This window comes from Montipora foliosa, chromosome 4 (genome assembly GCF_036669935.1).
Source record: "Montipora foliosa isolate CH-2021 chromosome 4, ASM3666993v2, whole genome shotgun sequence".
NCBI lineage: Eukaryota > Metazoa > Cnidaria > Anthozoa > Scleractinia > Acroporidae > Montipora > Montipora foliosa.
The window spans coordinates 39,219,365-39,235,465 of record NC_090872.1 but is presented as its reverse complement, the minus strand read 5'-3'; the positions used below and the strand labels follow the sequence as shown (position 1 = coordinate 39,235,465).

Here is a 16,101-nt window from a genome sequence, read left to right as displayed (position 1 = left end):
AATGTGGTCGGAAGATTCTGGCTACGGATATTCTAATCGCCTGTTAAAGGAAAGTAAGGCAACCAAGGTCCATGACTATCGGCTAGATCCTCGATCTACGTTCGCAATTTTCAACCGAAACTTGTGCAGTTCCTGTTCTTCGGTGGGATTTCAACATTATAATCTGGCTTATCGAAACACAAAGTCAACGGAAACCATTTACAACTCTACCACGGAATTTTACCTCGGTTGGCTTTTCCGCGGCAACTTTGGAGCCTGGCCATAAATTTCCCTCGGCAGAAAAGCGGCCTACCGCGGGAATACCGAGAGGAAGACGCGGTAAAGGGGTCAATACTTCCAGACGGTACTGTATCTGATAAGTTTGACGAACACATTGAAAAGCTTGGTACCACCATCAGACTTGAAGTAATCCAGAAAAATGCTCTGTTGGGAACGGCCAGACCCTTAAGAAACGTTTTGTCCCTTTAGGGAATCAGGAGAGGTCTCCCTTGGGAACTTTAGGAACTTGTTATTACTCGCTCTCAAGGGAACTAATTGACCAGGCCATAGCTAGCTGGGTGTTTCCCTCCCCTGTTTACAATGGTCTTGCGTGCCTCTCTGTCAATCTTTCTGAGATCTGTTATAGCCCAGTGATGCGACCACATCTGGTAGGTCAACGCCAGTAAAGCAAATTGGTTTGATGCAATGACACGGTTGTTGTCCGATAGTGGACTGGACCAGATCACTGACATCAAGATAACTCGATGATCAATTGAGTCATAAAGGGTGTTTTGCATGGCTGAGTAATTGGACATGTGCTCCTACTCACTGAATTGCAGGTATTATGGAGTTGTACAAACAGCTCAATCCAACTAAAGCCTCCTCGGCTTTTAAGACTGGAACTATAGATAAGAACAAAATCACATGTAGAATGACCGTGGTAAAGCCACTGAAAGTCTGGCCCACATACTTGCTGGTTGTCCACCCCTAGCACATTCAAAATACTCTAGAAAGAGACAATTTGGCACTGAAGGTGCTTTTCTTTCAGATGCTTAGGGATCTCAAGCTTGCTGATAAAGTTCCTCCATGGTTCTCCCAATCGAGGCCTAGACCACTATACAAGTCACCTGATGCAGAAGCATTTTAATTGGGACATACCGTTTGTACATGTATGTTCTAATCTGGTGGATGCAGGCTTTGTTGATCACAAGATCAAGAAAGTACTCATGGTTGAGATGAGCTGTCTGTGGTTAGATAATTGCAACAAGAAAGAAACAGAAATGAAAGAGAAGTATGGACTTCTATGACTGGAGCTGTTAAGACAACATCCAGGATACAAGATTATACAATTGAATGCCATCGTGAATGTACTTGGAGGCTGGTCAAAGGAGCTAGAAATTGAGATGAGAAACATTTTTGGAACAAGACACAGAGAAATTCTGATGAGAATGCAGAAATTAAGTTGTTTTGAGCTGCACACTTAATATTGCCAGGACATTCAAAAATTGATAATCACATCTTAATATTACTATAACTTAATAGTCATTTGAAGGGGGCATACACCTTTTATTATTATTGCTATTTTGAAAGAGGGGCAGGTACAATTAACGCAGGTCTCAGGTCACAGGTCTCATTCACAGGTGTCAGGTCAGTGTTTTACCAATACAGAAACAAACCTAAAGATTTGTTAAAGCTAACCTTGGGCCTTAAAACTCTTGTTTAGATCTTATAATGTAATTAGGCCTAAGGTTAGCTTTACTGAATGCTGAGGTTTGTTCTGTATTCAATTTGGTAAAACACAGACCTGTGAAAGAGACCTGTGACCTGACAACTGTGTTTTGTACACAATGTACCTGCCACTGAAAGAGTGCTCTAGATGGCCATAATAATAAAAAGCTACATGTACACGTATGTGTAAACATTCTTACATCTTTACAGTACTTGATAATGTTAATCCATTGTTCTTTTGCTTGTTTCTCATCCCGTTTTCTTCTGGACTCCACAGGGATACTCTGTTGACGCTGAAAAGTTCTTCTGGGGTTTGCTTTTCCAGCTGATGATGCTCCATTCCTCACAGTCCCACAAGCAGTGCAAACAGTACCGTTAGAAGCATTTACTAGGGTGCAAGATGGGCAGGACCATCCAATATCCTCACTGTGCAAGGCTTGAAAAAACAAACAAACACATTAGCAATCATGTTCATACAATGTACATTGTAACTTGCTCTAATAAAGCTTTTTCACACAAATAAAACCTAAAAATCAATTCGATTGACCCTATTCCGGAATAAGAATACTTGGAATGATGATTTAAAATGGTACACGTATGTCTAGCGTTTTGAAGGAACAAGGATAATAAAGATATTTATGTTAAAAATAGCATTCTAGCAGGTGTTTGACAATTTTAATGTGAATCTCCGTAAAAACGAAGGACTTCTATCTTCTATTCTACGTATTCAGGGTCGTCAGGAATGCTGTATGTGTGAGCTAAAGTACAGTTACAGTACCGGTAATCTAGATTTTTACCCAGTTTTCACTTAAAATGTAGCAAATAATTCATTTAATAATAATAATAATGACATATTTATATAGCGCCTTCACTATAAATATTCGATGGCGCTGTTTACAACCGAAATTGGTTAAAGTTAAAAAATTAAATTACATGTATACCTAAAATTATATTACAATAAAATTATATTATCTGAAACCTAATGTAGATAATTAAAAATATATTAATTAGTCTAAGTAAAATCTAAAATGTCATTTTTTGTATATTTATATTTACATAAATGACTGACGCTCATTGATAGGCAAGTCTAAATAAAAATGTCTTGAGTTCTTTTTTAAACTTTTGTAAGTTAGATATTTGTCTGATATTGTCAGGTAAACTGTTCCACAGTACGGGTCCAGATTTGAAGAAAGCACTGTCTCCAAATGTTTTGCATTTAGTTTTTGGAACCAACAACTGTTCTTTGTTTCTGAGATGGTAACGTCCTTCCAGCTTCACTTGTATCAGATTTTCCAAATATGAGGGTGCTAGGCCATGAAGAACTTTGAAAACTAGCAGAGTGATCTTAAAGATAACTCGATATTTTATCGGTAGCCAGTGAAGGTCTTTAAGCACTGGTGATATGTGATAGTACTTTGGTAAACGGCATATCAACCGAGCAGCTGCATTTAGAACCCTCTGTAGACGTTGTTGTTGGTATTGCGAGACATCATGCAGTAAGGCATTACAGTAGTCTAAATGGCAGGTCAGGAGTGCATGCACCAGGGTCTTACAGGCCTCATCCGTCAAGCATTTTCTTATTTGTCGTAGGTTATAGAGACTGTAGAATGCTTTGCTACATATTTTCCCAATGTGATCGCTCATTTTCATGTGCTGGTCGAACCAGACACCAAGATTTCGTACAGATGTTACGGGTTTAATGATAGCATCGCCGACTGTGACATGACAGTGGCCCTTTAAACATCGATTTGTTCAGTTTCAAGAGTCTGTAGTTTACAGAAACCCGCCACAGAAATTGAATAGTTACAGTACTGGCCGCAGGAATAGCAGCATTACATGCAAATTAAGTGCGTGTTACACGAGAGTAAAAAAATACACAAAAAAATACATGAAGGTGGGTGTAAATAATTACACGCAAATTCTTCAAAGTGCGTGTAAAATTGCACACGCAGAGTTTCATGTAAAAGAGGGCAGAGAATTCACTGTACATCGATTTGTACCAACTTTTTTGCGAAGAAAATGTTGCATGCCTAATTGCCCTACTTGTTTCTGTAGAATTTATTCAGCTTTGGATTTCAACATTTTCGTGACAAGTGTCCACTTTACTTGAATTATCAAGACTTGGTTTGAATGACTGTTGTTGCTGGCACATCTGTGGTCGTCTTCTGAATACATGTATTACAGCAAGTTTGGCTGGCTCAGTGCATGTTTGCGTTTAATGTTTCATTTTGTGTACCGTTTCAGTGGGTGAAATCATTCCTTAAAAATACAAAGGTTGCGAGTCGGGTGATAAATCACTGCTGGTTAAAGGCGAATAATTACGTTATAAATTACAATAATTAAAGGTAATGATATACCATGATGACGTTCCATTTCATTTTCCTTTCACTGCTCACCGCCTGTGAATGAGCATGTCGCCGACCTCTTCTAGGATCATACCTGATTTTTTGTTTCCCTTTTTAAACAGCTCACTTGATCTGAGAATAAGACCGAATTTTCTTGCTCCAACTGCTTATTACATGTACCTTTGTGGTATAAAAGATTAATTAATACGCCTCGATACGCTGCATTTTTCAGTTTAACCAGAGAAAGACGTGTTTTAAGTTTTCATGTTACTTTTCATGTAATTTTCGAAAAACAGCCAAGAACCTAACAGGCCTTTCATACGATGAATATTGCTAACACGAGTTACCGGTATTTTAAAAATACAAGCTAAAATCTTTATTATTATTTTATACACCTTGTTCAAATCTTGATTACAGCAATGTGAAATGCCTGAACAATGAATTCTGGAGGGAAGAGTATGCTTTTCTAAAGCCCACACCAGTGAGAGGGCATTGTGCAATGTCACGACAAACACCAAAACACTGGTGTTGGGAGTCAGGGTGGCTTAGTGGTTATCTATCAAGCCTCCCACGACTGCTAGCCAGGGTTCAGTTGATCTCAACCTGACTGAGACAAGGGTTTTTCTCCGAGTACTCGGGTTTTTCTCCCTCATCAAAATCGACTCAAAGCTAATTAACATCTAACTGTGGTGCTGTGCTCCGACATCAACATGGACTGTATATAGCGGCAGCCAGAGGCGCCTTTGTAGCCCGATATCGTTATTATAAACGTGAAAAATGATCACAGGATCAGGATTCAAAATACATTGTAGCATGCATTTACACGCAGCAGAACGTGAACAACACCCGCAAATAAATGCTACATGTAGATTTATATTTCATTTCGTGAATATTGACATGTATGCTTTAAAAAGTTATCCCGTTTACAGCTGATTCTAACAGCTTGACTGTGCAAATCAAAATACATGTTTAAGTATTCCTTAGCAATTCAAACTTCCGCCTTTCTACCACATGCGATTGCTCAATCCGCACAACGAACAAATTGAATGTTGAAATAAATGCAGCACAAGTTCTGAGTTTGCTTGTTTTTCGGGAATATGTCATGCTGTCAAGCATTTCCATCGATCATTCACTCGTTATAGTTATAATTTTTGATTTTTAATTGATTAAATAGGGGAAACCGGATCAAGGAAATTTCACTTAGCGTGGTTTGAAATGAGAGCTAATGATTTATTGACGGATAACGGCAGCAACCCAAAGATAGATGTAAAAACTTAGTCCAAGAACACACAGGCAAGGCTTAATTCTCAAACAGAAATGCTGACTCTGGGATTTTAACTTTCATTGTCAGATTCATGTACATTGCTAAGTGGAAAATACATGCAAGCTGCGTGTAATAAATAGCAACTTTAATCGTGTCAAATATTACACGCAGACTGCATGTAATTTCAGGCGCATGTAATAGTTCGTGTAAAATTTACACATGTATAATGCGAGCGTATTTTGAGCGTAAATCTGCCATCTTGCACACATTTTACGCGCATGTACATGTAGATGCTGCTATTCCTGTGGCCAGTACTGTATACATTTTGGTTGGGCATCGGGCTGCTGACCACGCACTGGTGGCTAAGTTGGTTGAGCAACAGGCTGCCATGCGGGAGGTTGTGAGTTCGACTCCGGCAGGACCAACACTCAGGGTCTAAAAATAACTGAGGACAAAGTGCTGCCTTTGTAATAACATCTGCAAATGGTTAAGACTTTCAAGCCTTCTCGGATAAGGACTATAAACCGTAGGCCCCGTCTCACAACCCTTGAATGTTCACAACCCAGTGGGACGTAAAAGAACCCACACACTATTCGTAAAGAGTAGGGAATGGAGCTTCCGGTGTTGTGGTCAGGCCTCCTTTCATTCATTCATGTGCTGGGTGAGATCACTAATAGACTGATAGCAGCTGCCAGCGGCGCCTGTATATGCTGATGTCCGATCTCACCCATAGATCACTTGCTTGTAAAGCACATTTGAATATGCCAATAGAAAATGCGCTATACGTACATATACGTATGGACATTCATTACATCATTGCTATAAGACCAAATTTTCTCACATCGATGGGATACCATATTTTCTTAACTATGGTACTCCGCGCGTGCGTAGCTCCGCTATAAATTCACTACCATTACAATGTACAATCATCATTGTAAATAAAACATTGATTATCCGATACATGGTCTATTCCGTAAACTTTGAAGTCGTCGATACTCCATTGGGGAAGTCTGGGTTTAAATTAATTTTTATTACTTGAAAACTCCACCGCCTACATGTTTGTGATATTGTCACTTGCATTTTCCTATCTACGGTAACAATTTTTTTTGGAAGAGCCACAGATTTTCAAAACGGGGAAAATGCTTAGATGGGGCAAATTGATTATTGTTAACTTCAAACTTAGGACATTGACATTGGAAAACCGAAAAATAAAGACAGGTACTGCTTAATGTAATTGATTTTCTATTTTTGGCTGCATTGTCCATTGTTTTTTCTTCAAGCAACCAGGCCTTTCCATTTTACCAAAAACTGTTCGCCTGATAAACTTTCTGGTCGTCTGGGATGACCAGACAACCACTTATTTTGAGCCCTGCTTTAATGATCAAATTTTAGCCAACAGCTTACCAGATTGTCACAACAGATGCCGCCAGGTGCACTTTTGGGAAGAGTGCCTTAAAAGTTAAGATACACGTACATGTAGGTATATATTGGAACATGCATGTAACTACTGTAGATTTAGGAACTTACAGTACATTTTTTTCTGGTAATGTTTTTTAACTGTACTTTGGACTGATTAATGTGTTTTTCAGTGAGTGATTAATTAAGGGTAATGTTCATACAGTATCAGCCATTTCACTCAGCTACAAGCAGTTGCAAAAACACTGAATTGAAAATTCACCTCCTCTTCCTAAAATCCCTTTTCCAGTTCAAAAGAAAAGGCCTACCGGTAACACCCCTCCTTTAATTCCCCTCCCCCCTATATACATGTTGATACCCTTTAGTTTGAATGCCAAGTGGAGATGGAAACAACTTTGTTTGGGGGGAAGGGGGCTTAGGGATGCACTGACTTGAATGATACATGTACGCATTGTACGGTTATTAACTGTGAGTGTCTCAATTCTTTTTGCAATTGCTTGTAGCTTTCATGTAGTACGTAAACTGACATTTGGGCTTTAGCCACTACACTGTAAATGCTTAACCCATTCACTCGTTGGGAGTGAGACTTTGCTGTGCCTAACGCCCGACAATTTTATTCATGAACTGAGGGTGTTTAAGGTGTAAATGGCTTTTAAACATGTAAAAATTTTAATGCATTCAGAGACAGAAGAGAGGAAAAAATGTTGAATAATGTATATAATGTAAGTTGCAAGTCTTCCTGTTCTGAAAAAAATTGAAAACATTGTCTATTTCAAAGTTATAAGACAGGTAAGTTGTCATTGTTGAAATACAATGTAGAGCTAAATAGGCCAAAGCAGTAAGCAGTCATGTTGTTTTTAAAAATAAATAAATAATAAGTCAGTGCAACAATAATATTAAACTCATGAATAATTAATTATTTACTATAATAATAGTAATTATTATAATTACACTGTACTAATCATGGCCGGCTTAGGGGTGAATGGGTTAAAGCTACCTATATAACTAAGATATACGTACACAGAATAGAAAGAAGTCAAAACAAGGATATGGGGTCACTAGGGATCAAACTCGGGACCTCGGACAGCACTAAAAGCTGGAATCCAGAATCCAGAATTATCCACAATTCATGAGAATTACAACAACTCATCCACTGGATAAATCACTATCCACTGGATAACTCAATTTGTTTTGCTAGACTATGTGTTTTTCCACTAGATAGTGGTTTACACTGTATCCGGTGAATAGCGTTATCCACCTGTTGAACAATCAAGGCCTGGTTTCTTGTCAGGCCTTCTGATAGGGTGCGATGAAAAAATGCAAATTGTGTGAAATTTGCACCGCTGATTATGCGATTAGAAAGGCCAATTATGCGATAAATATTGTAAATTATGCGATTTTTTTCTGGGAAATTTAAGCTGGTTTTTCAAGGTTTCAGGATAAAAAAAAACCAAGTTTTTACTGCCCTAAAGACATTTTGAACATAAGGGAACAGTAATTATGAATCTTGATCGACATTAGTTGGTACAAGTAAAAAAAAAAATGAGGTCTTCTGCACTATTGGTGCACCACGTTAAAAGTCGAAAGGACACAGCTACATGTAACATGCCAAATGAATGATCAATAATTATTAATATTCCTGTATGCTACAACTAGCTTCTTACACTGTGTTTTTGTGTGCAGTATTATATTTCTGAACAGATAAAGGGCGTGTTTGTGTTACACCAATTGGCGACTCTTTAAGAATGAGACTCGTACCAGGCCCCCCACATGCAAAATAACGCCTTGAACTTAGAATATTTACAAAATTGAAGGTAACGAAGGCTTTTTAGCCGTTTTCCAAGATAAATCATCTTTAAAGTGCTACTGTGACGAAATTTGAATCTTCCCTATCGAAGCCATTTTGGCACATAAACACGTAGTCTGTATGAGAAGAAGAATGCTGTTTACCATTTTCAAATATCTCTTTTTGTTCTGGAGATATTCAAGTTTTTTTAATATGCAAATTAGCCAAGTGATGACGTCATAAACCCTACCAAATTTTGATCAAGTATGATGGAGAAAGATATCTCAGGCAATTTGTATCAGAAATACTTGGTTCTTTGCACTAAGATTCTAGTAAATGTGTTCCACAATATGAGCATACCATTTTTGTTACCATGGCAACATACTGGGTTCCAGACCTCCCTGATATTAAAAGCTTTGCAGACCACCTTTGGCTTTCTGTTTTCAATATTATTTTGCAAATGGTGCCTCATCTGCATGATCCTGCCAGCATATAAAGATGTTAGGTCGAGTTTGTGGCCTTGGTAAATGTATTTCTAGCCTGAGATCACCAAAATATTGAAATCAGGTTGGAGGGGACTGGAAAAGAGTGAGTTGCCATGGGAACCAATTTCTTTACAGTCGTAGGTGTGTTGCCTTCAGAACTATCAGCTCACCAAGTTTCAATGGTCTCTGTTGCAAATTGACCGAGATAGCTCTATTTATATTCTTGATGTTCTACTGGGTTGGGTGAATGACGTCATCAGCCTTCTCATTTGCATATTTAACACATTTTTCAAACTTAAATATCTCTGGAACCAATGCAGATATTTCCAAATGGTAAACAGCGTTTTTAATGTTTCATGGTACTCTATGTGATAAACCAAAAAACTCAAGGGATAAAAATTTGATCACAGTAGCACTTTAAAATGGCGTATTTATGCAGGAACTCCTAAGAAACTTGTTGATTTATGTTTTATTTTATGAATTTTGTGCCTTCTTTTAGGAATTATGCGATTTTTCGTGAATTGTGCGATCGGATGCGATTTGAGGTCGATTGTGCGAAATCGCACCATCGCGTAATATCAGAAGGCCTGTCTTGTGCATCTTCATTATCATTACGAGTAAGTCTTTTAACCCATTCACCCCTAAGCCGGCCTAAACCAGCCATGCTTAGTATTTTACTCTGTCTAACGCCAGACGATTTTAATCGTCAATGGCCGGGACCCCCCTGGAGTCAATGGGTTAATTGGAAATTCCGGTAAATAAATGATCATAATTCAAATTGAAATCTGTTTATTGAACACTGTCAATTTTACGTAAAAGTCATATTTCAAATTTATTATTAAATTATTAAACAAAGTTGTATTGAAAAGTGTCTATTTTTAAACCAAGTTAGATCAGAAAAAACAATAGACCAAATTGGCCAACTCTATGTTGTAGCCAATTCAAATCTCCCAGGGATATGATTCTTTGTGTGTTGTATTTGTATTACAACATAGAATTCATATTTAAATGATGATGGAAATGGAACAAAACATTTTATTCCCAAAGCGCTTGAATTGGGTACAACATTGATTCAGTCAATTTGGTGTACAGTACCATGTATAATTATTGTTTATTTTTGGCGAAACTTGGTTTAAAATTAGACACTTTTCTGACGCTGATGGAGACAAACCTAATACATACATGTACCAGATTCTTAAATGTACTCTTGGGTAATGGACTCTTGCTAGAACATAGTCAAAGGAAGGAAAGGCGGTAAAACACAACAGCACCTTGTTTATAAATTTCAAACATAACTTTTACATACAAAAGCTTGACTTGTGTTCAATGAAGAAATTTTGATTACAATCATTCATTTATGGGATTTCCAATTAGAGGTCTTGATAATAATCAAGATTTACAAAAAGCCAGGCCTCAATTGTTCAACAGGTAGATAACGCTATCCAGCAGATAAATCACTACACAACAGCACCTTGTTTATTAACAACACAACAGTACCTTGTTTATTAATTTCAAACATTACAACTTTTACATGTACGTAAACTTGACTTGTGTTCAATAAAGAAATTCTTATTATGATCATTCATTAATGGGGATTTCCAATTAGAAGGATTTGATGATAATCAAGATGTACAAAAAGCCAGGCCTCAATTGATCAACAGGTGGATAACGCTATCCAGCATGTAAATTACTATCCAGCGGATAAACACCAGCGAGACACATTGAGTTATCCAGTGGATAAGTTGTTGTAATCCTCGCGAATTGTGGATAATTCTGGTTTCTGGTTTCTGAATTCCGGATTCCAGATTCCAGATTTCAGATTCCAGACTCTGGATTCTGGAGTCTAGATTCCGGCTTTTAGTGCTGCCCCCTCTCGAAAAGAAGGCTGTGCCCTAAACAACTGTGCAATCCTGAATCAAAAATGGATTCCAATCTGGATACAAAATTGATCTAATTAATGATACCATAAGCTTACCCAGTGAATTTGTTGTTTCTTCTGAAGGACTGGCTTCAACTATACCTTCATGTCCACAGACTTCACACTTAGAATTGTGGGATTTGTTTTCAAAAGTACAGCCTGCGCAACTCCATTTTCCACCACCAGAATCATCTGATGTACGACGAATCGATGACTCAGGGAAAGGTCTCGGCTTAAAACCCTGTTCAGGGCAGGGGCAATGACAAACAGTACAACACAATCCAGCATTATCATAAAGTAAACTCTGGCAGTTTGGACATTTAAGGACTTGCTCCACATTTTGCTGGGCTATTTCTGAATAAAGTTCGACTGGTAAAGTAGGATAAAGTCTAGGCTTTTCTGTGTTCGTGGCATAATCAGCCACAACTAGCGATGGGCTAAAGCCACAGGCCGAACAAATGGTATCTTTGGATAAATTACTGAGTGTGCATCTGTCACAAGTCCATTCCTTTCCGTTATCTGAAGTAGAATTGAGAGCTGTGGAAGTTGATGCCACATATTTCTCCGATCCACAATGATTACACAATACCAATGATAAAGGGTTCCTAGAAGCACAAACGTGGCATATCCAACTTTGAGTAACTTGTCTTCGATTGCCACAAGCTTGGCAGATGGAATTTCTGACAGAATTTATCAGAGTACATTTCGCACACTGCCAGGTCTCCTCCGTGGATACTTTTAATCCCATTGTGTCCATCGGAGCTGTAAAGCTTCATAATTTAACTAAGAAAATCACTTTGACGATTAATCTTCAAAATTTCCTACGATCATTTCTAAAAATAATATATTATTGCAATGTATGTCCCCTAGGTCCTCATTCTCGTTCCCAGAGCTGCGATCCTCTTGGCCAGCGCCACGGTCAGAGGATACGGTAGGTACTTTATATATGATACCCCATAATGTACCGTTCCTCAGGTCCTTGGTTAAGGGTCTGGTTAAGGTCCTTGGTATTGCTCTCGATTCACGCAACCTCTATGGGTGATACCCGCTGAAAGTGCACCATTTTACGCGGGCGTCGCCCGCCATGGTATAAGACCTACAGTACCACAGGCAAACCACCCTCAACTGAGGGTGTCTAGGGTACATTGTCGAGGGTCCCTTTTTGCCGAAACAGTTCTTATACGAAGGAATTCAATTGAGATGATAGAGAGTAGACTAAGAAAATAATTAATTAGGGGATGTTACTTTCCTTTACATGTATCAGTCAATAAATTCTCAGTCATAAGTTTTAACTGATGACAATAAGGAAAATTTAAGACGGTTGATCGCCATTCTTCACAGCATATCTTTGTTTTGTGTAATCAGTATGGCCTACATTTCCTGCAGGCATGCATTCCTATCTCCTCATCTTTGCGACCTTATTCAATCAACTCCCTATCTCCCAAAAGCAACCCATGCAGGCCCGTAACCAGGATTTTACGTGGGGGGGGGGGGGAAGGGGGGCAAGTACACGGCAAAGTAGGATAGGATAGGATAGGATAGGATAACTTTATTTAGACACGGTAAACTCATCAGTCGCAACTATAAAAACCTAATTAATTACCAGAATTATTACAAATTATACAACGACTACAGCTACATTATTCAAAATTGTTCTAAGTAATCAATAAATATAACTATAATATTAAATGACAAAATAAAAACCTGCTTTACATGAGTGCCGTGTATAGAATTGTAGATTAACTTGATGAAAAGAAACGCTCGCAGCCAGCCCGGAACGCTCTAAGGGAGTCAGCCTGCCTCAATTCGATTGGTAAATTATTCCAAAGAACTGCTCCAGTGTAGCTGAAGCTATTTTTCATATAGTTTGTGTGTGGCTGTGGGATAGCTAGTTTGCCCTCTGTGTCCCTTAAAGAGTAACTGGAGACGCTACTACGGTCAACAAATTTAGAACTAAGGTAATCGGGAGTAAGACCATTAAGCGACTTATAAACCATCACAGCCTTATGGATTGTTCGTTGAGAATCAAGTTTTATCCATCCAAGTTTTTGGATAAGGTTATCTGCGTTGGCATCATAGTTCGAGTAAGTGAGTATACGCGCAGCGCGATTTTGAAGTTTTGTAAGTTTACTGGCTATGGTTTTGCCGCAACATCCCCAGACAGAATCGCAGTAATCAAAGTGAGGCTGTACTAAAGACATGAAGATTGATCGGAGAGTCTCATGTGGAACGAAAGACCTCACTCTCTTCAACGCTCCAATACCAGACGCGATTTTCTTACATAAAGTCTCAACATGAACATTCCAAGATAAAGTCTGATCAATATGAACACCTAGAGATTTCGTAGAGGTAACTTGAGTTATAGGTGCACCGTCAATAATAAGTGACGGAGGGTTGTGAAACGTGCTTAGCCTTTGCCTCGATCCGATCAACATAAACTCAGTTTTAGATGCGTTAAGAGTAAGCTTGTTAGCAGTTAGCCATTTTTCAACTCTAGCAAGATCCTCATTTAAAACAGTACACGGTAGGAAAGTATCAACACTCGAGGAGGATACTTCGAATTAAATCTAAATCCGGATTTTTGAGATTCACACTTCAGCATTTTTTTGGGAAAGGACTTGAATAAAGTATTTTTGACTAGCGGTTTCCCATGCAAAAATGATACACAACAGTTACCGTACGTGACAGTTCAGCCGACGTTTTTCTCGCGCCATTGTTACCGTACGATCATAGATATGAATAGATCGAAAATAGTTAGTTGCCTGCAAATTTCACACCACAAATTACACTAAAAGTTTCTTGACAGCAATAATATTATTAGCGCCATCCCTACAGCGAGAAAAGCATGTTTTTCGTCGTTTCTTTTTATCGATCGCTAAGGTATTTTTTTACTGATGGCATTTTCAGTTAATAATTTCTCCAAAACAAACTTAACCGCTATTTTTTCTTGTGTTTGAAATTTGCACGCTGAGTTTGTTTGTTTGCGTTGTCATGGAAAATAATCAATTTTCGGATTTTGTGGGTTTTTTGACGCTGATTGCGGTAAAAGGAAAAAATATAACAACGACAATTTACGCAAAGATGTTGAAATATAATTAAGTTAAAACTGTCGGGTCACTCAACTCTTGTGGTAAACAAGAGACAGAAGACTCGATAAAGAAACGGGTTCGATGCACAATGTGAATGACAACCGACCGCCCATTCGTTCTTTCGATTTTAATGCCGCTCGATTGTGTAATTGAGATTCGATTATACGAGTAAATTCAAGATTCGGTTATACGATCGAATAAATCCAGGGGCACCCAACGAGAATATAGTTCAGAACCACTTAAACATAGCATGGTTAAACGTATTTTGGTATTTAAACGGTAGTATATAGGCATATTTTTATCCCCTAAAAGTTTTTCGTATGTTCGGATTTCCTAGCTGAAAGTCTAGTGATCCGAAAACCATAGGGATCAAAACTTACCTTTTCGAGAATTTCAACCAGAAAAAAGGCTCCCGAAAATTTTAGGTGACCTCATAGGGTAAAAATCCGTTTAAAATAGGCAATTATACCATTTTTCAGAAGTTCGAAAATCCTAGGAGAGGCAGGCAAGAAATTTTATAACAAATGTTCCGAAAATTCTAGATCTCAAAAACCAAATGAACTAAAATAAGTAATAAATAATAAACAAATATATAAAAAGAAATATAAATACAAAATAGCAAATAAATAAATAAAAATAAGAAAGAAAAGAAAAAGACAGAGGGAGGAAAAATAGAAGGAAAGAAACAGAAATAAGTTTCAGGCCTAAGAAAGAAAGAAATATGGAAAGAAAACGAAAGAGGGGGGTAGCAATAACAAAGAAAGAAGGAAGTAAAACCCGATTCAAAGGCGATTTAAAAAATAAAAACAGATCTTCAGGCCTCTGCAAAAGTAAAAAAAGAAGATGCGTTCCCTCTGAGAGGAAACGCTTCGGGAAGATGAAGGCATCATCTATGAAGATTTACAATTAAAAACAATTAAAATAATAGTAACAACAATAATAATAAAGAATAATAAATGATAAATAATAATAATAATAATAATAATAATAATAATAACAATAATAATATATCGCTTTGATGATCCATACGATGTTTTTGAAATTCATATTTAATCAATACATGTTTCGGATGAAACATCATCCATCGTCAGTTGACAAATGAGAAATAAACTAAAGTTGAGCAATAAATAGTGTAACAAAGTGAGATATAACATGAATAATTAAGGATGAAGGCGAGAACAGAATAAAAACACCCAACCACGAAACAAAAGAGAAAAAACCAAACTGTTTAGGCTAAGAAAAGAAACTAATTAGTATGAAAGGGATAAATTAAGATGACATGTTTGACTTGGGAATTTAAAGATGGCTGCTCCCAAAGGATGTGCATGGCTTCTTTGATTTTCAATTGGAAACGTGTGGAAGCAGAGTCGAGAATTTTAAAACAGTCTTCTGAACACCGGGAGCGACAATTTTCAGAACCTCTCAAGTGCTTAAATATGTGGGAATGTTTGTCGGAGGCGAGATGTTCACGGATGCGAGTGGCGAAATGTCTATTGGTTTCACCAATATAACAGGCATTACAGCCTGCACATGAAAACTTGTAAATGACTCGCGATCGTAAACCCGCAGGGATAGGATCCTTCGCCCCAAACCAACTCCTAATTTTAAACGGGGTGAACACCAACTTAATTTCCAGGTCGCTGCAAAATTTGTTGACTAATTTCTTAATTCTGCGTTTTGTTATGAAGAAAACCACAAGCTTCCCTTCTTAGATGTGCTTTTAGATAACCATAGTAATCAGGGCATTATTACCTCGGTTTTCCACAAGAAGACCTACACCGGTCTTCTCACTAATTATTACATCTTTGTACCTTTCAGTTACAAATTAGGACTAGTACGCACTCTGGTTGACCGAGTATTTAAAATTAATAATACTTGGACTGGTTTTCACTTGGACATAAGCAACCTTACCAAAACATTAAGGAAGAATTTGTTTCCTTCTAGCGTTATCGAGAATGTTGTTAGAAAATTTCTCAACAATTACTTTACCTCCGATTCCTCTCAGAGTGTTGCTCGGAAGGACAATTGTTTGTATTTTAAATTACCGTACATCGGTCCCTTTTCCATCATAACAAAACGCAGAATTAAGAA

The 16,101-nt window shown here is 37.8% G+C and overlaps 1 protein-coding gene across 2 annotated transcripts in view; it reads right to left on the bottom strand.

Annotated features, from left to right (window-relative positions):
• The window catches only part of LOC138000777 (calpain-15-like), a 64,282-nt gene extending 52,489 nt beyond the window's left edge, over window positions 1-11,793 (bottom strand). For both annotated transcript variants that reach the window (XM_068847419.1, XM_068847420.1), the window contains exons 1-2: window positions 10,979-11,793; window positions 1,908-2,143 (exon numbers count right to left, since the gene is read on the bottom strand). In XM_068847419.1, the coding sequence (XP_068703520.1) occupies window positions 1,908-2,143; window positions 10,979-11,678 (936 nt within the window). In that variant the 5' untranslated portion in view covers window positions 11,679-11,793. The remainder of the gene's footprint in view (window positions 1-1,907; window positions 2,144-10,978) is intronic.
• Window positions 11,794-16,101: the final 4,308 nt, after the last annotated feature.